The 27462-nt window shown below is 47.1% G+C and overlaps 1 protein-coding gene across 6 annotated transcripts in view; it reads left to right on the plus strand.

Annotated features, from left to right (window-relative positions):
* The window catches only part of OSBPL3 (oxysterol binding protein like 3), a 195086-nt gene that overhangs the window by 157665 nt on the left and 9959 nt on the right, over positions 1-27462 (plus strand). For all 6 annotated transcript variants that reach the window (XM_066354321.1, XM_066354319.1, XM_066354324.1 and 3 more), the window contains 7 exons: positions 4109-4359; positions 7795-7932; positions 14061-14124; positions 18007-18085; positions 19197-19341; positions 22589-22733; positions 26279-26405. In XM_066354321.1, the coding sequence (XP_066210418.1) occupies positions 4109-4359; positions 7795-7932; positions 14061-14124; positions 18007-18085; positions 19197-19341; positions 22589-22733; positions 26279-26405 (949 nt within the window). The remainder of the gene's footprint in view (positions 1-4108; positions 4360-7794; positions 7933-14060; positions 14125-18006; positions 18086-19196; positions 19342-22588; positions 22734-26278; positions 26406-27462) is intronic.

Consider the following 27462-nt stretch of genomic DNA (forward strand, 5'->3'; position numbering starts at 1 on the left):
CACTAAAATGGGACTCTCACTGTGGATGAGGAAGACTGATAGCTGATGAATTCCTCATTGAGGCTATCTTGGAAGGGGGCCAAGAGTTCAGAGGTCAAAGTTGAGAACAGAGTGAGGAAGGAGGGGCAAGCCCCCTCTTCCCTGAGAAGGAAGAAATGAAAAGAATACAAGGGAAAGGAGCCAGCTGGGGTAGCCAGGTCAGCCAGTGATAAATTAACTATATCCCATAGTTACAATGCAAGAATAGCTGGATCTGTATATAAATATGGCCAGTGATCTGGAAACCCCTTCCCCCTCGCTTACCCCACCAAAACTTTCTCTCCTCTCTCCTTGAGTCTTGGGAAACCATAAAACAAAGAAATCACATGCCCATTGCTTAGATACCGTACAGGTATATAACCTGTAAGAATGTCAACTTCGGGGAGCCCGTGTTTTGGAGCTACAAACCCCACGTGCTCCACCGGCTTCAATAAATTCTCCTTCCTTTATTAAGTTATCTGAGTGTCTGTCCTTCGTCAGGTCGCTTCCTGCTACAAGAGGACTTGACCTTGACCCTTAGACCTCAGCTGTGCTGACTTGCCCCACCAGCCAGGAGGCTAAGGCTGGTTCTCTCTATCTCATTCCACAGCCATTTTGCTAGAATGCTGTTCAGCATTGCCTTTGCCTGAACAAACACTGGGCAACACCCAGCTTTCTTCTTCAGGGTATTTGGAAACAAAAAATAGGTATCCTGCAGTTTAACTGTCGCCGGAGAAGATTAGATTGCTCACCATCAGTACTCCACTGAAAAGACTGGGTACAGAAATAACTTTTGCATCTGTGACACAGTTTTGCCGTCAAAAGGAAATGGGATTGGATCAGGGTCTTGATGATCAATTATTACCCTAGAATTTTTCAGAGTTCATAATAAATATAGATATTTAGAGTGCTTCTATTCATTTATTTCTCCCCAAATCAGATAGGATCTGTCACCATGATGGGTGCTGTGGGGAGGTTAAGAATATAAATTCAGGGCCCAGATTCCTCTGGTTAACTCCAGCTCTGCCACTCACTGGTTGTGTGTTCTAGTGAACTGCTCTGCACCTCAGTTTCTTCATCTGTAAAATGGGGATAATAGTTCTGTTTACCTTAAGAGGTTGCTATGAAGAATAAGATATATATATATATATATATATATATATATATATATATATATATATATGATGCTTAGAAGTCTTGCTTCCACAGAGTAAAAGCTAGATGTGTATTAGCTATTAGTACTAATTGTCATATAGTATTTCAAATTTAGATTAGTTTTATCTAAGGAAATACTTTGAAATTACATGGCAAACTGTGATCATTTGCAGTTATTGTGTAAATCAGATTTTTACCCCTGGCAAGCAATAAAAACAAATTCAACAATTAATCAGATGCTTAGATTAACATGAGACTGCACAGTAGGACACTTTCATACTTATCTGTTCATCAAAGCAACGTCTTTATTCAGAGCATTTGGCTGTATAAAGAATAAGTGCTAAATACTTATTTTTAACAAATATATTCAAATGTGATCAGCTCACCACTTTCTCATATGTTGGTCTAATGCAAAAGAGTTATTTGAAAATAGGCTCAGTTGGGATAGGAAAAGAATTTCAGGGCAGGAAGCAAAGGAAGCTGTCACAAAGGAAAAGATTGCTAGAGGCAAATACCTAACAGGTAAATGTTTCATTCATCAAAAAAACTGCTCTGGCCCTGGCCGGTTGGCTCAGTGGTAGAGCGTCGGCCTGGCGTGCAGGAGTCCCGGGTTCGATTCCCGGCCAGGGCACACAGGAGAAGCACCCATTTGCTTCTCCACCCCTCCCCCTCTCCTTCCTCTCTGTCTCTCTCTTCCCCTCCCACAGTGAGGCTCCATTGGAGCAAAGATGGCCCGGGCGCTGGGGATGGCTCTGTGGCCTCTGCCTCAGGCGCTAGAATGGCTCTGGATGCAACAGAGCGATGCCCCAGAGGGGCAGAACATTGCCCCCTGGTGGGCAGAGCATCGCCCCTGGTGGGCATGCTGGGTGGATCCCGGTCTGGCGCATGCGGGAGTCTGTCTGACTGCCTCCCCGTTTCCAGCTTCGGAAAAATGAAAAAAATAAAATAAAAAAAAATAACTGCTCTACCAACTTTCAAGTAAATGTCAAGTGGAGATTAAATTGTCAAACAAATATAGAAACAAAGGCTTATGTCTTAATGTATAAATAGGAAATTAGACAATTCAGAAAAGAAGAAATGTTCTTGAAAGCATTCCAAACCACACTAGCAGTTTTCTAAATGTAAGTTAAAAACAAGGAGTTAACACTGTCCACCTAACAATTTGCCAAAAATTAAAAATGAATGACGACAAGCCTGAGACGTCCTCGGGGGATGGACACTCACGTAAGCTGCTGATAAATGGGAAACTGAGGCAGCCTTTCCGAGGAGCCCTCTGGCCACCTGAAGCAAAAGTCCAAAAATTTTCATAGTTTTTGGCATAGTAATCCCATTTCTGTATTTCCTATGAAAATAATCAGAGACCATGAAATACCTAGGAATATGAATTATCATTACTTTTTTACATCATAGCAGGACATTAAAATAAATCCAAATCTAACAGTAAATGAGTGATTCAGTCATTATGACATAGTCATAGAATGGATTTTTTTTTTTTTATCGTCATGAAAAATGATGTCTTAGAAGAATTTCGAATAGCATAGAAAAATACTTATGTTAACTAGAAGGAGAACAGTAAACTAGACATACAGTATGAGTTATATGAGTGGAGAAAACACTAAGTGAAAATACTCCAAAATAAGATGGCTGCTATTTCTGGCTATTAGGGTATTGGATGACTTTTATTTTCTTTATTATTGTCTTGCTATAAACACAATTGTTTTTATCAGAATTTAAAGTGATTTAGTTAAGGACACTACTCTTTTAGGGACTCTTGCTGTATTGGCCAAGAGTTTGCTTAAACGCTTTTAATCACTGTAAAAAAAAATAGAGGACTAGATGAAGAAGATGGGGCACATATACACCATGGTATATTATTCAGCTAGGAGAAATGGGGACATCGGATCACTTAAAGAGGAATGGTGGAGTCTTGGTAGCATTGTGCGGGGTGAAATAAGCGAATCAGAAAAAAACAGGAACTGCAGGATTCCATACATTGGTGGGACATAAAAGCGAGACTAAGAGGCATGGACAGGAGTGTGGTGGCTATGGGGGTGGGGGGAGGGAAGGAGGGAGAGGGAGAGGGGGAGGGGTACAGAGAGAACTTGAGGGAGGGTGGCGGAGGATGATCTCTCTTCGGGTGATGGGTATGCAACAGAACTAAATGACAAGATAACCTGGAAATGTTTTCTTTGAATGTATGTACCCTGATTTATTGATGTCACCCCATTAAAATAAAAATTTATTTATAAAAAAAAAAAGAATTTAAAGTGATTTAAAAAAAGACTTTTAAAGTTTTGATCCGAATTTGAAGTGCTCTTTATAAAGAGTTTAGAAACCAAGAACTGCATGATTCCATACATTGGTGGGACATAAAAACGAGACTAAGAGACATGGACAAGAGTGTGGTGGTTATGGGGGGGGGAGAGGGAAAGAGGGAGAGGGGGAAGGGGAGGGGCACAAAGAAAACTAGATAGAAGGTGACGGAGGACAATCTGACTTTGGGTGATGGGTATGCAACATAATTGAATGACAAGATAACCTGGACATGTTTTCTTTGAAAATTGAATTCACCCCATTAAAATTAATAAAACTTAAAAAAAAAAAAGAGTTTAAAAGTGTAAACAGTAACCTGCCCTGGGCACAGACATTCAGTTTCCAGTTTTATTGGAAGTGTATCTATAGCTATGAGGAACGGGCTTTGGAATAGGAACCTGGAGACCTCCCTGTGAGTGAAATTCATGAATTTTAGTGCATGTACTTTGTGGAACTTAATTTAGTTGGGCAGAATTGTTTTTCTCTTACAACTTTCAGTCATATTCCGAATAACTGAGATTAATAGTAAAATTGAGTACTTCTTAGGTAAGGTTTTAGTCATGTTTTTTTTTTAATAAAGTGCAAAGACTTATTCAGACAGCCGGCCTTATCTCCCTTTCAGGGCCGGTTCTGGAAAGCGGCGGCAAAGCCAAGTCCGAAAGGAGAACTTGCTTGCCGGCGCCCTGCCCCAACTCCAGCAACATCAGCCTGTGGAACATCCTGAGAAACAACATCGGGAAGGACCTGTCCAAGGTGGCCATGCCCGTGGAGCTGAACGAGCCGCTGAACACGCTGCAGAGGCTCTGCGAGGAGCTGGAGTACAGCGAGCTGCTGGACAAGGCGGCGCAGATCCCCAGCGCCCTGCAGAGGATGGTGAGGAGCCGGACCGGCCTCCGCCCGCCCGGCCCGCCCCTGCGCCTGCGCCTGCGCCCCCAGCCCGGCCGCGCCAACACCCGCAGGGCCGGAGCTCCGGCCCCTCCGGTGTTTCTTGGGAATGTGTTTTAATAAGGTTCATTTCTCAGTGACTTCTGGTTCCCCTCTGCCTGGCTGTTGGCAGTCACCCTGTCAGGCCTTGCCTTCTGGGGCGGGGGTGGGGGGGGTACAGGGGGGGTGCTTCTCTGTGACAGCTGGTGCCTGAGGGCAGTTCTGCTCTGTGGCTTTGGGCTTCCTTTCTCCAGAACCTTCCATGCAATTGTTCTGATAAGCCTGGCTGGAAAAATATATTTTAAGGGCTGTCTGGGTATTTATTTTTACTACCCCGGGTGGACAGAATTTAATTTCTCAAGCTGTTTTTCTCATCCAGGGTAAATTTCCCGTGAGGATGTATTTGTTTATTTTTGGGATTGTCCAGTGTGCTCCTAGATTTTCAGAAAAGTAAGGCTCACAGAAGAGATTGACATAAGAAAGATGCTTCTTGTTTTTACCTCCATCTTTCTTATTCTGTAGAGCTGTCTGGGGTTTGTTTTTTTTTTTTTTCAAGCTTAGAAAAACTCACCTTCTGTTCCCTACCCAGTTATCACTTCCAGTGATGGGCTTCCAAGTGTTTCTCATCCTTCCCCCTGTTGTGGGGGATTCCATGGTGGTGAGACTGCGGACAACGGAGCCCTTTCTGTGACTGTGGCTGACCTTGGTTTTCAGTGAGAGTCTCTTCTTTTGCTTCTTCACATGTTACCTGCTCACCAGTAAGGTCGTTGTGCTGGACTACAGTGTCTTCCCCAAATGCAGAGTCTCTGTCCTGGGCACATGATGGTTGGCACTCCCCCGTGGGTTCAGGCCATCAAGTCACCTTCTAGCTGATGGAGGACACCATTTTTTTTGTAAGCATTCTGCAGTTCCAATCCTAATGAACACTTTATTACTTTAGTGATTTAAAGATTAAGGAGAACTCTGACTTTCAGGTGAAAAGAGGCATCCCATAGTTACTGCACAGTCTCCCGGGACTTCTCCCATCAAAGAAGCTTTCTTGACACTAATGATAATAAAGAGTAGGAGAGAGAAACAAGCTGTGTATCTTTTCAACTTTCTCTGTTGCTGTTCCCCAGAGAATTTCTGCTGAACAAAGGGAAGCAAATAGCTTCCAAGGCAAGTACTGAAAGTCAGCATTTGTAGACAGCTCTTTTTTTTTCCCTTCTTCTTTTTAAAGAAACCATTGGCTTTGAAAAGGAAAGTCTTCTTAAAGGTGTTTCTTGCTTGTGGCAATATAGAAGAAGCCCTTAGGATATTCAGCTGATTGGTGCCATTGACCTTGGGAAGAAGTTTGGGGGAAGGCTTTGCATTCCAGCACAATCCATCCTGGAGGGAAAATAGAGGGAAGCACTGAACAGGAACCTTAGCCCCGGGTTGTGTCCCTGCCCTGTGTGTCCCTGCATAGATTTCCTCTCCAATTCCCAGCCCTAAAGGAGGAGGCTGCATGGGCCTGCTCCCTCCCTCCCACCTGCCTCAGCATTATGAATGATACCAGGTTCATGGACACATTTTATTATATTTGAAGTTGTGAAGGTGATGCGGGGGCGGTTCAGCCTTCAGTGCAGACCGTGTGACCTTACTGCTGAACAGGTAACGGACATCTGAGGAAGCAGAGAGCGGAACCGGTACCCAGGCTGCAAGTCCAAAGACTGAATCGAGCATAATGAGCTGATTTTTTTTTTTTTTTTTTTTGTATTTTTCTGAAGCTGGAAATGGGGAGAGACAGTCAGACAGACTCCCGTATGCGCCCGACCGGGATCCACCCGGCCCGCCCACCAGGGGGCGATGCTCTGCCCCTCCAGGGCGTCGCTCTGTTGCGACCAGAACCACTCTAGCGCCTGGGGCAGAGGCCAAGGAGCCATCCCCTGCGCCCAGGCCATCTTTGCTCCAATGGAGCCTCGGCTGCGGGAGGGGAAGAGAGAGAGAGAGGAAGGAGAGGGGGAGGGGTGGAGAAGTAGATGGGCACTTCTCCTGTGTGCCCTGGCCGGGAATCGAATCCGGGACTTCTGCACGCCAGGCCGACGCTCTACCACTGAGCCAACCGGCCAGGGCCATGAGCTGATTTTTATAAACTCCCCAGCTGCTCTGGAGTGTGAGATGGGAAGGTGGATCCTACCTGCAGAAGACTAAGAACAGTTATGCCACGAGTGAACATTTATGAAGGGCGGTCAGCTTTTTTTCCAAGAGGGGGAACTTCATGACATATGCCGGGAAGAGGAAACGTGGAGACTGTCACTGAATGTCGGCAAGGGAAAGCTGCCGTCGCTACTTAGGTTTCATTTGTTGGCTGCCCCCGTCCCCTGCAAAGAGACAAAAGGACAATGTGTGTTTTGGTGCCGCAAAGGGGAACCATAGCATGCTGAGAGCCTCACATGAGGGCCATTTGAGGATCTTGTTTATTCCAGGTTCACCCATCTTTCCCTTTGCTCACCTTCACCCCGCCCCGCCTCCTTTCTCTCTGGCTGTGCCACCTTATTGTCTGTGTCTACATATATTCAATATAATATATATGTTTTTTTGGCTAATCCCTTTACCTTCTCTTATCCGGTCCCCTCACCACACCCTATGACAGCTGTCCGTCTGTTCCCTGTGTCCGTGCCTCAAAAAGCAGAACTTTTCGCCTGACCTGTGGTGGCGCAGTGGATAAAGCGTCAACCTGGAAACGCTGAGGTTGCTGGTTCAAAACCCTGGGCTTGCCTGGTCAAGGCACATATGGGAGTTGATGCTTCCAGCTCCTCCCCCCCTTCTCTCTCTTTCTCTCTCTCTCACCCCCTCTCTATAATGAATAAATAAAATCTTTTTTTAAAAAAAAAAAAGCAGAACTTTTCAAAGGCGCTGAGCTGTGTCCTGTTGCTCAGGCGCAGGACATGACTCACACATTTCCTTGAGTTTTTAGATTTCTACAGTGCGCAACTGGAAATGGTTCAACTTAAGGATGCCTATTCTTGAATTTTGAGGAAAATGTGGCTTTTTTTTTCTTTTTCTTTCCTTCCCCCTTGTCTCTGACAGCCTGAGAACTCTGATAATATCAGGGTTCTCAGATGTTGTGAGCTTTACTGAAAACAGTGCCATTCATTGGGTAAGGATCATCCTCTGCCAGCCTTCAGGCAGCAGAACGGATGGGCAGTTTGAAAAGGTTTGGTTCCTTTGTCTCTGAGGCCACAGCGGACGTTACTTACCCCTGCAACTTCGAACAAAAGTTGGTTTGGTTGTCTTTGAACCAGAGACAGATCTTTGGCTTTCTGCAGTGAACCATAAAGAGGGACATGGAGCCTTTTATTTTGTTCATATCTTCGTTCCTCCACTGCAGAGAAATAACAACGCCCTCTCCGCCTCCCCCAGGTGTACGTGGCGGCCTTCGCCGTGTCGGGGTACGCGGCCAGCTACTTCCGGGCCGGGAGCAAGCCCTTCAATCCGGTTCTCGGGGAGACCTACGAGTGTGTTCGTGAGGACAAGGGCTTCCAGTTCTTCTCAGAGCAGGTGCATCTGCGTCCTTCTGTTTGTTGTGTACGCCCTTTTGTTCTCGGCGCTGGAGGAATTGCTTACGCCTCCCATCGTGTGTGCTTTTGAAATATTTATGTTCCACCTGTCACTAGCTTCAAAGCAGCTGAGATAATTACAGTGCTTTTACACATAAAGAGAGGGATCCCGTTGCCTTCCACGGAAACCTAACCACCACCCCGGGTATGAAGTACCAGCAGTACTGAGCTCTCTCGCTGGGCCGTGTGCACTGACCGTGCCCTTTCTGTCCAGTCATAGTGAGAAAAATGCCAAAGTGGGAAGCATGTGCCCAAACTGTGATTTAGAGTTTTAAAGTGTGCACCCCCAACTCGTTGACACCACCATTCTAGAGCATGAGCGCCCCCATCAGGATGGGTAGCACCAAATAACTACGTTATTCTTTTTTTTTTTCCCATTGATTTAAGAGAAAGAGGGGAAAAGATATAAAAAGAGAGAGAAGTATCAACTCGTTTCACTTAGTTCCATTTAGTTGTGCTTCTCATACTTGCCCTGCCCAGGGGTCAAACTCGCGACCTCTGCTGTGCCAGGTCAACGATTTATCCACGGAGCCACCCAACCAGGGCCTAAAGGCATTGTTCTTGACGTTAAGAATAATCACTCGTGTATGTGTTTTTTCATTCACTCTGTACGTATTTCACGAGCATATACCACGGGCCTGGCCTTGCTCCAGGTGCTGGGAGAATGCAGGGGGTGGGGGGCTGCGAGTGCCCGATCTCATCTGATGAATGAACGTACTTCATGCTTATGCAGCCCGAGTTCCTTGAGCTCCCACAAGACTCCTCCCAGCTCAGAAGCAGCAGAGAATAGTTAGTATTCAAGAACAGCATCACTGGAGCCGGACGGGGCAGGTTTACATTTCAGCTCTACCTCGTACTAGGCCTGTAACCCAGGGCAGGGTGCTTAACCTCTCTGTGCTTCAGTCCCTCCTGAAAGTGGAGGTGACGCTAACGGCGCAGACCTCAGATGGCTTCGTAAGGACTCAGTGAGCTCCTCTCTGCAGGGCACTTAGACCAGTGCCTGACGCAGGAAGGGAAAAGCGTGATGCAAGTGTTTGCTCTCGGTACTGATGCCTGACGGCATGGTTTGCAACAGTGTGATACTGGCAATGTCCAAAATATCTGTCGATAAGGAATTGCTCAGCTAAAATGGGCTGCAGAGATACTGAAAATAAAAATAAAAAAACAATTCTCCCCTCCCCCTGGCTAAGGAGACTAGCAAACATGTCTTCTATGTCCCTAAATGTCACCCTGGAAACATTAAACAGAATTGCTTTGATATATTTTTTTTTCTCCCAATTCTTAGAAAACTGAAGGGAAAGGGGTGGGGTTTGCTAAAATATTATTCCCTTTCCCGTCTGCCCACAGCCGTCTTTATCCATGGGTGTGCATTCTGGGGGTAGCGGGGGGAAGAGGGTGTGAGAGGCTGCGGAAGATGGAGCTTGTCTTCACTGTGAATTACAAGCAGTGTTTTCTGAAACTCAAAGGGAAATGGATACCCAGTAATCCCAAAGCACATTTTCAGTAGCTTTCCAGTTAGAAGCTAAAATGAGAAATTAAACATAGATATCGAGGAGATAAGGGGTTAAATCAGTCAGAGGGATAAGATAATCTGGTTCAAAATTAACTGTGTTATTTAAGTCCTGAACCTAAAATGGAATGAGAATAAATGAAAATATAACTTTGGGTTGCCATGGCATTCTATGCATTCATGTGAAAAAAATAAAGGCCAAAAATAGCCCCAAACTATAGCCGACAATCAGGACAGGATGAATAGCTATCAGAAACAATAGTAACAGTAACGTGAGCTTGTCTAAAGCTAAGCTTCGTCTCCATGAGCCCCTAAAGGGGGCAAGGGCAAATCCAGGACCTGCTGTGTGTCACCTGTGGTGGCATGTGTGCACAGAGATGGAGAGAGCATTACATAACCTCGTCCTGTGAACCGGATCCCCAGGAATAAGCCAGAAAGAGATCTGGTCATTATCGGTAGCATAAGGTGTTCCGGGTATAATACAGACCTGTTTTCAAATCCTGATTCCACCACTTACTCTGAGTAGCCTTGTATGAGTTACTTAAACTCTGTGAGCCACAGTTGTTTTTTTATAAACTAAAATGTAATGCTTAGCTCATAGATAGATAGCAGTAAGGCTTAAGGGAAATAATACACTGACGCGTAGAGTGTTACTGCACTGAGGATACGCACATTCATTCAGCACACGGTTACTGTTCTTACGTTGAAAGGCAACTTTTACCTGTTCTTTTTTTTTTTTTTTTTTTTTTTTTTCCATTTTTTTTTCCTGAAGCTGGAAACAGGGAGAGACAGTCAGACAGACTCCCACATGCGCCCGACTGGGATCCACCCGGCACGCCCACCATGGGGCGACGCTCTGCCCACCAGGGGGCGATGCTCTGCCCATCCTGGGCATCGCCATGTTGCGACCAGAGCCACTCTAGCACCCGGGCCATGTTTGCTCCAATGGAGCCTTGGCTGCGGGAGGGGAAGAGAGAGACAGAGAGGAAAGCGCGGCGGAGGGGTGGAGAAGCAAATGGGCGCTTCTCCTGTGTGCCCTGGCCGGGAATCAAACCTGGGTCCTCCGCACGCTAGGCCGACGCTCTACCGCTGAGCCAACCGGCCAGGGCCTACCTGTTCTTAAATATACAATGTTAAGAACAGTAAGAGAAGTGTAGAAATAAGATATACTATATCTACACTACTAATTCAGGTGGTTTGAAGGGGGCCATCATGTCGTCGGTGTGTGTCCGCCAGAAAGCCAGTCGTGAGGCCACCAGCAGTCCCCCAGCCTGCTTCACCAGGACAGCACACCGATCCTGGTCACGCACGGCAGAGCTACGTCCTGTGTCTGGAGCTTGGCTTTACGGCTTTAGATGGTTGATTCTTTTAATACACCCAAGAATGCATGAGTCTCTCAGGGACAGAGTCACCCTAGCTAAGGTTACCAGAGACTGATGACATAAACTAGAATGCTACTATATGCATTTACTGTGACAAGTAGCCCTGCCACGGGGACCAGGAGGCCTTGATGAGCACGACCAGGTATAGGTCCCCCATAGATTACTCGGGCAGCCGAAATTGTGATCGTGAGGGAGAGAGGTGGCTGTCCGCCCCGAAGTGCCAGGCTGCCCACGTGCCCCAAGGAGTGGGAGGAGCTTTGGCTGGCGCCTCCTTTTACTGGTGGGCAGGGGACACATCAGTTATGTCTCCCCGGCTCCCTCACCTGCCCTTGTGTAATGGACACCTGGTGTGGATGAAGGCCTTCTATTTTAATGCAGCTATAGAGACCCAGAGCATTGCTTCTGCCCCGTGCTGGTACCTGCCGGTGCGGCTCTTTCTGCTTCCAGCCCGGTAGACAGAGTCTGGCTTCATGAAGACAGCATGACTTGACCCTCGTCTGTTTTGTGTAGGTGACATTCTTCAGCTTTCAGAGCTTGGGGGCTTCTTAGCTTTCTTGTACCTCTACAATGAGTAGGGGTCACTGAATGATTAACATCATAAGCTGGGAAGGACCCTTCAAATGACCATTTTAGCCAAGTGAAGTCCCTGGTCAGTAAGACGGGTAACTTGGCTTTTCTACAGTGTTTTCTAGGCAACAGTTGAAAAGGGATGTACGTCTCTTGCCTCCAAGGCCTGGGGTTTGTGGCTTTGGTACATATGTGGGTGTTCGAAGCGGTCAGTGGTCAGTGGTCAGGGAGGTTGAAATAAGTGCTACTTTCCAGAGTTCAGCTACATCCAGCTATGCTGTGTCTCATCTAAAAGACCCCAAAATGCAATGTCTACATGACTCATGTGGTCAGAAAACAGAAAAGGCTTGCTGTTCAAATATTCCTCATAACAGTTAAATGCTAGGAGTGCTGGGTGCTTTCTGCTTCTCAGACTCATACAGGATTTTACTTGATCCTCAAAATACCCACCATGTGGCAGGTAAGTGAGGCTCAGTTACAGGTGAGGAGACCGTGGCTGGGGGTGTCAGCATCTTCCAGGACCCCTCAGCTAACGCCCTCCGTTTCCACTTCCGTGTCTCCTCTCCATCACCTTTTTTGGGGCGGTGGTGTCTCTTTTATAGGTTTAGTTGCTGTGCTCAGAGCTGCTGGGTTTATCAGCTGCCGATGTGAAAACAGCCTTTTGTGTACTGTTCAGACTATGGGATTTTTGTCTGTCGTTGTCACTGAAAGCTTTCATCCTCCCGACTCCCATGTGGGCTGGCGGGTGACCTTTGTGGCTGAAGTACATTCAGGAGTAAATTAGAACCACCCCTGTCATATGTCCTGCCACCTCCAGGAAGGCGCTTCCTTTGTGCCCAGAAATCTGACTCAGCCCTGGCTTTCTAACTCAGCCCAGAAGAGGGGGACTTCGGGAGGAAAGGGTTTCCTTTCTCTCCTCGGGGAACAGAGGATTACTGCTCACTGGCCTCTCCTGCTGCCAGGCGCAGAGCACACACACAGGCTTTGAGCGTCACTGGTGACTGGGAGCCCAGAAAACTCAGAGCGGATAGCTTTCCTCCTCTGTGCACCTTCGGGAAAGGCTTGGTGTCTAATTTTAGGATATGCAATTAAGCTGTTACCTAAAAGTGGCTTTTCCTAATTACCTGAAACTTCAGTTGTCAGATGGCTGTTTCGGTCATGTTAACCATTTACCCACCCTGCCACATCCTCTCTCGAGAGTTTGCAACAGAAAAGCTGAATGGAGTTACTGAAAGTTACTAAAATGCAAGCATTTCAACCGAAGTGGTTTTTTTTCCTTTGCTCTATGGGCTCAGCCTTTCTTCCTTTCCTGTGACTCATCAGAACTCTGTCTATTCTTAAACAGATTATAAATAATCATACCCATCACTTCTTTCTGTGCACACTAACTTCTCTGAATAGTTCTTTTATCTACTGGGAGGCAGAGCTGTTTACTACTGATCAAAGTAGCATCTTATATAAAGACATCAGAGGGGAAATTCAAGCTGCTCACATAAAACTTGCAGTAAATCAAATGTAAGGTGGCTAAACCAGTGCTTCTCCATTTCTAGGCCAAGTCTTAGTGTGTGTGTGTGTGTGTGTGTGTGTGTGTTGGGTTTTTGTTTGTTTGTTTTTTTGTAAGAACCCATGTGTTTATCAAATAATCATTTAACTCTGAACACAGGGGAAGAGAAAATAATTGGCAAGAGCATTTTCTCCCAAATCCAGCCAATATCCTTGGCATCGTTCTTAACAACTCATTCTGTTATAATCCCCACCCTATCCATCAGCAAATCCTGGGGTCTTCGTGCAGAAGCCCTCCCTCCAAAGCCAGACGTTTTCATTGCCTCCCCCACCCCTGGTGTCGGCCGCCATGGCCAAGCCACCATCATCAGTGACTGGGATTATTGCAGTAGACTCACTAACTGGTCTTGTTTCCATAGTCAGGTTTTGTGTTGCTTACCTGTAGCATTTAAAAATACTTATGATTTGATCATTTAATTAAGTGCAAGTACTTTCTGGACAGCTAATGGGGATTTTGGCACAAGTAGCCGATGTCAGATCATAGGGTTTATGAGTGGCAGCCCTTGTGTGTCCCCGTTCTTATTTTCACGCCTTTCAAAGCATGTCTCTGTCCTCAGCACTTGCCACTTGGCCGCTGCTTTCTGAGGCTTCCAGAGGCTTCTCTTCACCCAGTGTCTTCTCATCTCTAAAGAATGTGAGCCACTGGGAACTGTTTGTATTGGGAGCACGTTCTTAAGGACAGATTTGTTGAAAGAAAACTAACAAAGCGTTCATTCACTTAAACCAGTGGTTCTCAACCTTTCTAATGCCGTGACCCCGCAATACAGTTCCTCATGTTGCGGTGACCCCAAACCAAAAAATAATTTTGGTGGCTACTTCATAACTGTAATTTTGCTACAGTTATGATTTGGAATGTAAATACCTGATAGGCATTATGTATTTCCCGATGGCTTTAGGCGACCCTGCTGGGGTCGTGACCCACAGGTTGAGAACCGCTGACTTAGACAGTGGGCATTGTTACATCTCAAGGCAAGAGAGAGAGAATGGACTCCACAAGGCACAGAAGTTACTAATTGTTTGTTTGTTTTTGTCCCTTGTCCCTATCAGGTCAGCCACCACCCACCTATCTCAGCATGTCATGCGGAGTCCGAAAATTTTGTTTTCTGGCAAGGTAATGTGCTTATGTATTTGGCCCCCACCTTTTGTTGGTGATGTTCTAGATTTATTGTATTAAGGAACTGCTGTTGAATGCTTGTTAAGACTATAGGTGGGCTTGCTGTAAGGATCTGCTCATGTTCTTGCTGGGTCTCCGAACAGTAACTCATGTTTGTCTAATACACAATTGAGGAGCCAGGAGGGATAACTTAGTGGTTCCTTTTTTTAAAAAAGTTCTCAGTCAGCCTGACCTGTGGTGGCGCAGTGGATAAAGCGTTGACCTGGAAATGCTGAGGTCGCTGGTTCGAAACCCTGGGCTTGCCTGGTCAAGGCACATATGGGAGTTGATGCTTCCAGCTCCTCCCCACCTTCTCTCTCTGTCTCTCTCTCCTCTCTCTCTCCCTTTCTGTCTCTCTCTCTCTCTCTTTCTCTCTCCTCTCTAAAATGAATAAAATTTAAAAAAAAAAAGTTCTCAATCTTCGGGTCGCCGCCGTTTAATCCTGTGACATTTTCCCTATCTTATTCCATAGGGACTTGAAATGCCTTGCATTTCAAAAGACACAAAATATTGGCAGTTATTTATCAGAGCTTAGATAGCAGAGGGGTTTTTGCTTTTAAACTTTTAAATTTTATCTGTCAAAGCACTTTACGTGGCTGACTTTTTTTTTTATTTTATCAATTTGAAGTTTCTTCTTATATTCAATTTCTGTTTTGGATTTGGGAGGGTATGGGTTGTTCTGCAGTGTAAATAAGGCTACCAATCTTTCCTAAATGGATGAAGTAACTTCACTCATTTACTCACAAGTCAGAGTACACTATGGAAAGAAACTGGGAGCGTCCTGGGTTTTCCATCAACAGGTCCACGTTAGTCTTCAAAATGTTTTTCTCTGCTAACAGTAATAACACCTGATTTGCCACATTCCCTTTTAAAAAAATACATCTATAAAATTTAAAAGATATGAAAGAGTATTTTGTAAAAAAAATAAATAAATAAAATTCTTTCTGCACATTGGTTCCTCTTTGGAGACAATTTTACCAGTTTAGGTTATAGGTACTCTGGTTTCTTTTCTGAATCTTTGCTACTAAAGTTTAGAAATTAAGCTTGATTAGAAACTTCTCTGACCTTTGCTAAAAGCCCGAAAATAATTCTCATAAGCTCCCTAAACTCCTAATTGCTAAGTGTCATTGACCTTGTAAGTACTTTATTGTTATGGGTTACATAACGGGAAGGGTCTTTTCCAAGTCGTTCCTGAGTGCGCCTTCCCTTACTCAGTTTTCTCCTCGGCTTCCTTTTCTTTCTACTCATCAGCCTTTTTTTTTTTTTTTTTTTTTTTTTACAGAGACAGAGAGTGAGTCAGAGAGAGGGATAGACAAGGACAGACAGACAGGAATGGAGAGAGATGAGAAGCATCAATCATTAGTTTTTCATTGCGCGTTGCAACACCTTAGTTGTTCATTGATTGCTTTCTCATACATGCCTTGACCGCTGGCCTTCAGCAGACCGAGGAACCCCTTGCTGGAGCCAGCGACTTTGGGTTCAAGCTGATGGGCTTTTTTTTTTTTTTTTGCTCAAACCAGATGAGCCCATACTCAAGCTGGCGACCTCGGGGTCTCGAACCTGCGTCCTCTGCATCCCAGTCCGACACTCTATCCACTGCGCCACCGCTTGGTCAGGCTCATCAGCCTTTTGGTGGCAGTTCCACCTGTTCCCATAGGCCCATGGCTCCCAAATCTTGTTTTATAAATCCAATCTGACATTTCTCTGCATTTTAATTAAGGTGTCTAGGCCGTTTATATTTATTGTGATTACTGATGTAGTTGGGTTTATATCTGGCCTCTTGTTTTCTGTTTGTTGTTTCCCTTTTTCTTTTTTTCTTGCCTTCTTTTGGACTGCGTACTTTCTATGCTTCCCATATATCTCCTTTATTGGCTTATTAGTTAAGCCTCTTTGTTTCATTGCTTGGTTGTTACTTTAGTATTCTTATTATATATATTTAATGTATCACAATCTACCTTCCAGTAATATGCCACTTCGTCTGTATTATAAGAAACTTACAAAATATACTTCCATTTTCCTCTCCCAACCTTTTTGTGTTGTTGTAGACGTACATTTAACTCATGTATGTTTTAAACCTGGCAATACATTGCTGCTGTTTTGTTTTGTTTTGTTTTTGTGACAGAGACAGAGAGTCAGAGAGAGAGACAGGGACAGAAAGACAGGAAGGGAAAGAGATAAGAACCATCAATTCTTCGTTGTGGCTCCTTAGTTGTTCATTGATTGCTTTCTCAATATGTGCTTTGACTGGAGGGCTACAGCAGACCGAGTGAACCCAAGCTCAAGCCAGTGACCTTGGGCTCAAGCTGGTGAGCTTTGCTCAAACCAGATGAGCCCGCGCTCAAGCTGGTGACCTCAGGGTCTCGAACTTGGGTCCTCCGCATCCCAGTCCGATGCTCTATCCACTGTGCCACCGTCTAGTCAGGCCATTGCTGCTGTTTTTGCTTTAAACAGCCAGTCATCTTTTCTTTTTGTAGCAGCATTATTGAGATAGTCAATGGTTTTTTGTGTATTCACAGAGTTGTACAATCATCACCACAATCAATTTTATAACATTTTCATCACTTAAAACAAACAAACAAACAATTTAGTAAATATCCTCCCCACCCCAAATTCCAATTTCCATGAGCCTCTTCTATCCTTAGCCGCTAACCTAGTCTCTGTCCTTATAAATTTACCTATTCTGGATATTTCATGTAAATGGAATCATGTAATGTGTGGCCAGGGGCTTCCTGGTCCCAGCCCACTCTCTCCTAGACTGTGGCTGTGGCCCCTACTGGCCTCCCTGTTTTCACCTCTCCTCCCCCGTGGTCTGAAATGACATCAGTTTAGCCAAAGAGAGAGCTGTCTCTGCCTCTCTGTGTCTATTCCCTGGCCCCTGTTGGCACCACCCTTCGTGAAAATTTAAAAAGTCTGTAATCATCCACAAATTCTCCCTGTAATTCAAAATCTGCATCTAATTTGCCGCCTAATAAGATTTCTACTTCTTCGATGGTTCTGGGATCATTACTTCCCACTGCATCCCCACCACGCCTGTCCTGGTTCACTTCATCCTAGTTTACCTTGAGCAAGCGACTACCGTCGCTTTGTAACTTGTCACCTGCTTCTCATCTCTTCTGCTGCTGTGCCATTCTTCACCTTTCTGCCAGCTGTCTCTGCAGAGTCTTTATCTGCTGACATCAGTTCTCTGTCCAAACAAATACCTCATTTTCTCCCAGTGCACACTGAACAGACTTCCTAGCCAGGCTGTAGAGCCCGCTGTGTTTTGTACCCGATCTGTCTTTCCAGTCTTCTCTCTGGACAATCTGAGACCCATAGGACCGAGACACACCAGGTGCCCCCCCCCCCCCCTTGAACAAGCTATGTCTTCCGTCTTCAATCGCGTTTGCTTTCTGAGACCCATAGGACCGAGACACACCAGGTGCCCCACCCCACCCCACCCTTGAACAAACTATATCTTCCGTCTTCAATCGCGTTTGCTGTGCCTGGTGAACTCCTGCTTGGTCTCTAAAGCCCAGTCTTAGTGGCCCCTTAGACAAGCCTCTTCTGATGCTTTTCCCACGCGTGTCGATCGGTCACTCCTCCCTGGCTCCCGTTCACCTTACAGCATACCCAGTTCTAACCTGTGAGTTCTCCCAAGGGAGGGACTTCATCTTCTCATTTCAGTTTTCCAGGTTCTGTTCCTGGTAGTCCTTATAGAGAATAAGAAGTTATCCTGTATGATAACTGGTTTATTATGGAGAGATTGCTCTGTCTCACAACTGATCATTTATGCAGTCTAAGAACGCTGACCTACCTAGCTCTCCTGCCGCACATGTAATATTTGGTTTCATTTCATTCCAGACGTGAGATGGAAAAACAAATTCTGGGGCAAATCCATGGAAATTGTTCCCATCGGCGTAACCCATGTGACTCTGCCAGCGTAAGTCCTTCTGTGGTCAGGAACTTTCTAGAAGTTAGGGCCAAGAAAGCATCTTTAGGAATAGAATGCCCACTGTCCCCCAAGGTGTTGAGTGTCTGCTGTTTTTAAAACCCATTTGACAGTAAGTTCAAATGTTCCTTATTATTGACAACCTCACATTTTATTCTTTCAAATGAAAATGCTTCCTGCAGACCAAAGTCCCCTGAAAAGACACCTTTAAAAAACTCATTTCTACTTTCTAACAAAATTAAGAATGGTGGTTTTTCTTGAACAGTGTTGTCATGCCTCACTGTCAAAATTCCTATAAGAACGATAGGGCCTTGATCTTCCAGGGACCGTTCCTACTTAGTCATGACACAAAACGGCCTCTGGAGCCAGGCTGCCGGGCTCTGAGCTCACCCTCTGCCACCTGCCGGCTGCAGACCCTGGGGGTGCCCAGCCTTCCCCCTCTCCAGGGCTGTCATCTGTGAACTGGGGATGATGGACCGTCTACGTCATAGGACTGTTGTGAAGGTGAACCAGATAATATACGCAAAGCACATAAAATAGTGCTTGGCACAGGGTCTGTGCCGTGTAAGCGTTTGATCTTATTACTGTCATCCTCATAATTACTATTTACCTCTGTAAGCAGTGTCTGAATACTTTCTCACTGTAAAAGATATATATGTATCTTCAGATTTACGTATCAGATACATGTGTGTACACATATATGTGCATCTACATCCGCACATACATATGTGTGCACGCATGTATGTGTGAGGAGAGAGAGCAGATTGTGAGAAACCCCTACACCTTCCATTGCCACTTCCCTTCCCTTGTTTGGGGACGTTAGACAAGTGACGTCAAGCTCTCGGTTCCCTCCTGTGTCAAAGGAGGGAGTGGGTTGTCCCAGGAGGTCACCGGCTGTCACGAGGCCGCAGGCAGCTTCCGGAGTGCTGAGTCTGAGGGCAGTTGTCTTCCGTGGCAGGTGCGCCTCCCTGGAGAGCAAACCCTCAGCGCGTCCTCGGGAGGCGTTGGTTACATGACTTGTTTTTGAAACAGCAGTGCTTGCTTGCATTTGCTGCTGGCTCTGGTTCTCTGGGAACCATTCCTCTCCCCTTTCCTCCTCTAGTTTTGGGGACCATTTTGAATGGAACAAAGTCACCTCCTGCATCCACAACATCCTGAGCGGGCAGAGGTGGATCGAGCACTACGGAGAGATTGTCATCAGGAACCTGAGTGATGACTCCTGCTACTGCAAGGTGAACTTTATAAAGGTGAGCGGTGGCCCTGGGGGCCTGACCCTGGCAAGGCCTTGGCACAGCCGGGCCTCGGGCACTGGGATCTGGGGAGCTCGTCACATTTGCTTTTGTGCCAGCAGACAAGCAAGGCCAGGCTTCCCCGCCCTGCCCCACCTGTCTCACTGGGACCGGGACCAGGGCCATGGCTCCTGCTGGCTTCCTGCCCTCCACCCCTCCACCCGCCTCCCCTCAGCTCTGTCCTCAGGGCAGAGCCAGAGGGACCTTTCCAAACACAAGTCGTAGTGCTCCAACGTGGATGAACCTTGAAGACATTCTGCTGAGTGAAGTCACCCAGACACAAAAGGACAAACACTGTATGGTTCCATTCCTACGCGGTCCCCAGAGCGGTCAGAGCCGTGGAGACAGAAGTGGAACGGCAGAGGCCAGGGCTCCGGGGAGTGGGCGTGGGGAGCTCTTGTCGAATGGGCAGAGTTTCAGTCTGGGAAGATGAAAAGTTTCTGGAAAGATAGAAGGGGGGATGGTTGCACAACGTTATGATGCTCTTGATGCCACTGAATTGTACACTTGGAAATGGTTAAAATGGTACATTTTGTTATGTATGTTTTACCACAGTGTTTTTCAAAAATGGAAGTTGTATCATATTTGCCCAGCTCCTCTGACAGCTTCCATCTTTCTCGCAGTGAAAGCGTGCGTCCTTACAACAGCCCACAGCCCTGCCCGGCTGGCCCTCCGCAGCCTGCCCTTCAAGGCCACGCAGGCGTGCACGTGCACGCACACAGCACCCTCACTGTTCTCCACCCCCAGCTCCTCCCGGCCCTGTGTCCCTGTCCGCCCTCACTGGCCTCTGACCACACTACCCCCCCCCTCTCTCCCCTCATTTTCTCAGCTTGAACCCCTCTCCCCAGATCCTTCTGTCGCCTGCCCCATCCTGTTAGTCACTCTCTGTCATATCCCATTTTCTTCAGTTTTTGTTACTGTCTGTAGTCAGCTCGCTCCCTGATGGCTTCCCTGTTTATTTTCTGTTCCCCACACCCTCCTTGCCATTCCTGGCTCCCGAGAAGCTAAAGCCTGGCCTGCCCTGAGCATGGCTGTAGCCTGACGCCCAGAGAGGGTGCCTGGCTCCTGGCAGAGGCCCAGCCACAGGGTGAACGGCCAGACTGGCCTGAGGCAGGAAGCAGGCGGTGGGCTGCCTCCCCTCCCGCCTGCCCTGTGCGGAGCCCTCCTAACTCTCTTCCTCCTCAGATTTCCTCTTCCTGTTAAAAAAACTACTTAAGGCCCTGGCCAGTTGGCTCAGCGGTAGAGCATCGGCCTGGCGTGCGGGAGTCCCGGGTTCGATTCCCGGCCGGGGCACACAGGAGAGGCGCCCGTCTGCTTCTCTACCCCTCCCCCTCTCCTTCCTCTCTGTCTCTCTCTTCCCCTCCCGCAGCCAAGGCTCCATTGGAGCAAAGATGGCCCAGGCACTGAGTATGGCTCTGTAGCCTCTGCCTCAGGTGCTAGAATGGCTCTGGATGCGACAGAGTGACACCCCGGAGGGGCGGGGCGTTGCCCCCTGGTGGGCAGAGCGTCGGCCCCATGGTGGGCGTGCTGGGTGGATCCCGGTCGGGCGCATGCCGGAGTCTGTCTGACTGTCTCTCCGTTTCCAGCTTTGAAAAAATGGAAAAAAAAAAACAGAAAACTACTTAAAATGGCCTTAAAGTATAACCTTCCTCAAAAACAGTATTTGCACTGAATTAAAATAAAAATTCTAAGCCGAGACGTTAGGTTCCAATTGTGGAATTTGGTGGGGTACCTCTCTGTACCTCCTGTCGCTGGTGGGGGACATTACGGAGAGGTGGACTGGGCTCTTCCCTATAAGTCCAACTGGGTTGGAGTCAGACAGAAAGCTAGTCGTGACTTGGCATAGAATAAAAATGGCCCCGAATTGAAAGCTTCATCTAAAACCCTCCACAAAAAAAGAAGCCAAAGGCAGCCTGGAGCAGGAATCCTTCCCCCCCCCCCCCCCCTGCCCTGGGTCAGCGCACCTAGTTCTCAGCCTTTTCCCTGAGGAAATGTGCGTGACTCCTGTCTGCCACCCACCTGGTACTGGTCCCCGTGGGCCCGAGGGTAGACCTTTGTAGCCTTGAGAGGTGAGAGGAGTTAGAACCGTGTTTTGGGTGTTGAACCTGAAAGCGGCTGTGTTACATGGGGAACAGGACGGCCTCCCTCTGGGGTGTCCCTTCCTGCTGCCACCATTGGATTTATTGACAAATACCTGTAAAGAAAAAAAAACCTAGATCTGACTCCTGCTTTGGAATAAACTGAGGAGGGCAGAGCAGTGTTTATATCTTTTCCCCTCATTTTTACATTTCGGACCCAGGTCGAGAGGCTGAGTTACTCCGCTTCTCCCGTATTTGCCACAGACTTGGAATGAGGAAGCCAACCCATCAGAATATGGCCTGAAAACGCCACTCAACTTTATTGGTTTCCAAATATGGATTCTATTTTGGCTGAAAATAGGACTAGGATTTTTGATTTATGGAGTAATGCTTTGTCCTTTTTTAGCAGGGAGTTTTTTAAGGGCAGCCAGGTAATTGGGAGATTTGGAGGGAAAACATCAAGTGTAGGGAGTGGAGCGCCCTCTGCTGGGAACGACGGAGTACTGTTTAAACACCACCAGGTTGAGCTGAGCTGAGCTGGTCTCAGACCCGGACAAACCACAATGCGAATAAGGGTTGTGTAAGGTTCCTGTGGGTTGTATGAACAGATCTAGATTTTGGAAGGGGGAAATGATAGAAGGAACTGAAAATTTGTTGGTTGTCAAAACAGCCACCTTAATTGGTTTACAAAAGACCGACTTGTTCCTTCATAGAAAAAAAATTACATTTCTTTTAAATTACAGTAGAGAGCCACAGTGAGAGCCAGGGGACAGCTGTCCCAGGCAGAAGTGGGGACGTAAGGCCAGCCATACTTCTTGCCTGATGGAGAAGAACTGAGCTTTTCTTATTCTGCATGTAGAAAAAGTAGGGGGAAATGTACCTTACACATACACACATATATCAAATTTTGGTACATTGAGTTGTAAACTATAAATAAAGGGTTAGCTATAGATTTTTATTAAATAATTAGAACTGTGATTAAAAAAAAAAAAGAATACAGAACTGGCAGACTATATGCAATGTCGAATTATTCTCGTGGTTCATTTTCTCTCCTTGTTTTTTTGTCTTCTTAACATCTATAAGTTGACCCCAAAATACTAACCAGATGACTCCCCTTTGACTCCTAGGCAAAATACTGGAGCACCAACTCCCGCGAGATTGAGGGCACGGTGTTTGACAAGAGTGGGAAAGCTGTGCACCGGCTCTTTGGGAAGTGGCACGAGAGCATCTACTGCGGTGGCGCGTCCTCCTCCTCCTGCGTGTGGAGAGCGAGTCAGTATCCCGGGTTGTCCGCCCGGCGGGGGCGGGGTTGGGGGCGTGGCCAGGGCAGCTGCAGGTGGGCGGGCGTCAGTGTCCATCCGGGTCTCCAGCCTGCTTTGCATTTTTTTTTTTTTCCTGAAGCTGGAAACAGGGAGAGACAGTCAGACAGACTCCCGCATGCGCCCGACCGGGATCCACCTGGCACGCCCACCAGGGGCCACGCTCTGCCCACCAGGGGGCGATGCTCTGCCCATCCTGGGCGTCGCCATGTTGCGACCAGAGCCACTCTAGCGCCTGGGGCAGAGGCCACAGAGCCATCCCCAGCGCCCGGGCCATCTTTGCTCCAATGGAGCCTTGTCCAGCCTGCTTTGAACTTGGCACTAGCCGTCGTTCTTTCCTTCCCCTGGTTGTATCTCAGACTCATTTCCATGCTTATCAACAATACCTCTACTGGGCTGGGAGGTCCCGGGTTCCTCACCATTGCTAGTCCACGGTCACAGTCTTCCAGTCAGTACACATCCTTATTGTGCCCGTACTGGGCACCAGGAAGGGGGATCAGTGGAGTACAAGAAGTCACTCCAGAGTAGGACAAAGAGAACAACGTCACTGGGAAAGCGGAGTGACCTGGGGGTTCTGCGGGACTGAGGGGTCTCCCAGCTTCGTCCAGCACCACGGGTCACTGTCATTGCTCTGTCATGCCACCAGGATGCCGAGCCCTCGCAGCAGCCGTGGGGGGAGGACTAGAGAAGCCAGACCTTCATACCAGGTTGCCAGAGCGTTTTAAAGCTTTAGTTCATCTTCTGATCTGGTTACCTACGTTTCCCGGTCGTGGTCACATGTTAAAACCCTTGTTCTGAGGGGCCACCATTAGGATGCTTTAGGCTGATCAAAACAAAACAAGAAAACCATTGTAATCATGGCTTACACCACAGGAGATGTATTAATACTTAATAAGAAGTGAGGCGGTGGGTGGCCCCAGGGTTGACGAGAGGCAGCTAGCCTGTGTCAAGAGCACAGATCATTGAGGGTGCATCTGTCACTCCCAATATGGCACTGCCGTTCTTCTCGTGGGTGTAAGTGGTCAACACGACTCAATATCACCCCCACGTGACAGCTCACTCAGCAGGAAGAAAGGAGAAAAGAGCTTTCTTCACTTGTGCCTCTCTTTTCTCAGGAATGAAGTGTTTCCTAGGATCCCCCAGCAAACGTGTCTTTACATCTTGTCAGCCTGGCATGGATCCAAACCCACCCCACACCCACCCCACAGCCACCCCACAGCCAGTCCCGAGCAACTGGGCAGGCAGGAGAGAGTCAGATGGGTTCAGACTCATCCCCCACCGTGGGCACGATGCCAGCTGACCAGAGCAGTTGCCCATTAGCAAGTAAGAAAGGGAGATGACTGACTGTAGAAGCGGCAGCCAGCTGTCTCTGTCAGTGGGTAGCAGCCACATCTCCCTCCGGCGCAGAGGTCCCCATAAAGTTGAATGAATTGGCACCCATGGCCGCTGTCCTAGCTGCATGTGTCAGTTTCTGCGAGTGACACATTCACTTTCCTTTGCTTGAAGTCTGCATCTTAGAGGAGAGCTACCGTCCTCTCTGGGTGTGAACGTAGACCCTTGATGAAATAACACTGTACAAGCTGTTATTCTTGTCATCATTGTCACTCACTGGCGCTACGTCTCTGCCTTGGCCGTGAGCATCCCTGGCCCATCTCCAAGGAAAACCACTGTCTTCACTCTGGTGGATGGAGAATGCGAGAGATCTTTGAGGGCACGTTAAAAAGCTTTGCTGAGATTTTCATGCCTGGGATACACAGAAATTAGACAAAAAGGACTTCTGAAACTTCAAAACATGGTCTGCAGAAGTTCATGGAGAGCATTTGCATTTGTTTATATGAACTAGGGGTGATCTTATTGACCTATGTCTGATTTGCTCAATATGTAAATTTGGGCATTTTTACCTTGACTTTTAGCTGGAATTCAAGCTCAGGCAGTACACCTGCATGTGCTGCTGTAACAAATACCAGACTGGGTGGCTTACTCACAGAAATTTATCTCCTCATAGTTCTGGAGGCGGGGAGACCAAAGATGGAGGTGTTGGCAAATGTGGGCTCTGGTGCGGGATCTCCTGGCTCGCAGACAGCCGCGCGTCAGGGCCCCACCCTTCTGACCTCATTTAACCTCCATTACTTCCTTAGAGCCCCCATCTCTAAATACAGCCACACTGTAGGTAGGGCTTCAACTTATGAATTCTGGGCGGATACACACATTCAGTCCATAACGTTCTGCCCCTGGCCCCCCCAAATTCCTGTCCTTCTTACGTGCCAAATATGTCTATTCTATCCCAACAGCCACCCAAAGTCTTCTCGTTTCAGCACCAACCCCAAATTCCACACAGCCTCGGCTAAATATCCTCAGAATCGGATATGAGTGAGGCCTGAGGTGCGATTCAGTCTCTCCAGCTGTGAGCCTGTGAACCTAAAATGTGCTTCCAGAATACAGTGGTGGGACAGGCATAGGGGAGGCGTTCCACAAGGGACACACAGGAAAAAGGAAGGGATGACAAGCCCCAAGCAAGCCTAAAACTAGCAAGGGGGAAAAAAAAATGCCATCCGATCTTAAGATGTAATCCTCTCTGGTTCGATGGCTAAGCTCTGGTCCCCTGGGGCAGTGGCCCTGCCCCCAGGGACCCCCAAGGTTCTGGGGGGTGGAGCCCGGCATGTTGAAGCTGCGGCTGTGGCCTCACCCTCTGAAAGGTGGAGGCAGCCTTGCCCCCCCGGGGCCCATGGAGTCTGGGCCTGTCCTGGGAGTGGCCGCCTGATGATCTCTGAGTCACCTTCAGTCACTCTCCGCCTTCTCTGAAGGATGACATACTTGCAGCTGGATGGCTCTGTGGTCCCGTCCCGTAGAATGCCTGTAGTCCAACAGCCATTCTTCCTCTTGTCTCGTCTTCTCTTCCCCTTCAGTTCCAGCTGGCTGTGCTTCTGCCAGCATAATCCATCTTTATTATTCCTGGCTTTTTGCTGAGATGGTTCTAAGTTAAAATACGTAAGCTTCGGAAGGGCGAGAGTTAGTGAGGAGGGCAGGTGTGGAGGAAAGTGTAACCGTTTACTGACCGCTTGCTAGGAGTTCAACACTATCTTAGTAGTGGACAGAGTGTTAGGAGAATTTAACGTCTCACAAATGAAAAGTGCATTCTCTAGAGTGACAGTCTTGTTAGGAAAAAGGGACCCAGAGTTCTTTTTAACATGTTGATTTTAGTAACCAATTATTTTTACAGCTTAAACAGTGTAGAAATGTCACAGCATCTTATAACTGTGCTGCGTGACCCCACAGAGAAGGCCTTATCCTTGTAGGTAGAAGAAAATTCACAGAGAGGAAAATTTACAGGGACTTATTTAACCCCTCTCTGTTCACCAGAATATTTTAATAGACATGGAAGCATTCAGAGCTGAGAGAGAAAAATTACAGCTGGTCTGAGATGGAAAAGGTTGAAGGAATTAAAATGTGACATAAATGACAAGCAAGTTAGGAACGAATGGCCTCTTTTTCTTATAGATCCGATGCCGAAAGGCTATGAGCAGTATTACGGCTTCACACAGTTCGCACTAGAATTGAATGAGCTCGACCCCTTGACCAAGACTCTGTTGCCACCTACTGACACTCGATTTAGACCAGACCAAAGGTAAGGATTTTTTTTTCTTCAGTCTTCGTCTCCAGAGATGTAAAACTTATTTTAATAAAAACTGTTAACAGCTCCCGGGGCACCAGAGGAGCCTGAGAGAGACAGATAATGTCATCAGGAGTAGAGGTTCCGGGGGACTGGATGCAGTCATGTGGAAGGAACAGGACCCAGCTTAGATCTGGGTGTGGCGTGACTTTCCTCATAAGTAGAGCCTGTTTCTAATAAAACAGCAAAAGAGTGTTTATTTTTATACCTTTTTCTAGAGATTCTTTTGTTTGTTTGTTTGTTTGTTTGTTTTTACAGAGACAGAGAGAGAGTCAGAGAGAGGGTTAGACAGGGACAGACAGACAGGAACGGAGAGATGAGAAGCACCAATCATTAGTTTTTCATTGCGCATTGCAACACCTCAATTGTTCATTGATTGCCTTCTCTCATACGTGCCTTGACCGCGGGCCTTCAGCAGACCGAGTAACCCCTTGCTTGAGCCAGCAACCTTGGGCTCAAGTTGGTGAGCTTTGCTCAAACCAGATGAGGCCTCGCTCAAGCTGGCGACCTCGGGGTCTCGAACCTGGGTCTTCCGCATCCCAGTCCAACGCTCTATCCACTGCGCCACCGCCCGGTCAGGCTAGAGAGTCTTTACCTATAGAAAGCAAGCATTACTGTAGCTTCTTGCCACTCCCTCCCTTTTGAAACTATAAACGGTAGCACAGTCTGTGCTTGGTTTCTTTTGTTCTATTTTTAATTTAACAATCCAAGATGGGGCAAACGTAATTTTACAGTTGTGAGGACGCGAAACACAGAGTCCGTTCTTGTATCATTACTTAGTAATTGTGTTATTTTCCACACGAACAACTGTAAACCAACTTTTCCCTCTCTCTGTATATCTTGGAGCTCTTTCTTGGTAGCATACAGACATCTTCATTTTTAAACAGCTGTATAACTGTCAACTGTGTGGAAATTCAATTAAAATTTTAAAAAAACCATATGTTCGAAAGAGTAACAGGCATCCACCTCCTCCACCCCTAGAATTTGAATTACTCTGGGTCCCTGAGATCTA

Source organism: Saccopteryx leptura, chromosome 12, assembly GCF_036850995.1.
Source record: "Saccopteryx leptura isolate mSacLep1 chromosome 12, mSacLep1_pri_phased_curated, whole genome shotgun sequence".
NCBI lineage: Eukaryota > Metazoa > Chordata > Mammalia > Chiroptera > Emballonuridae > Saccopteryx > Saccopteryx leptura.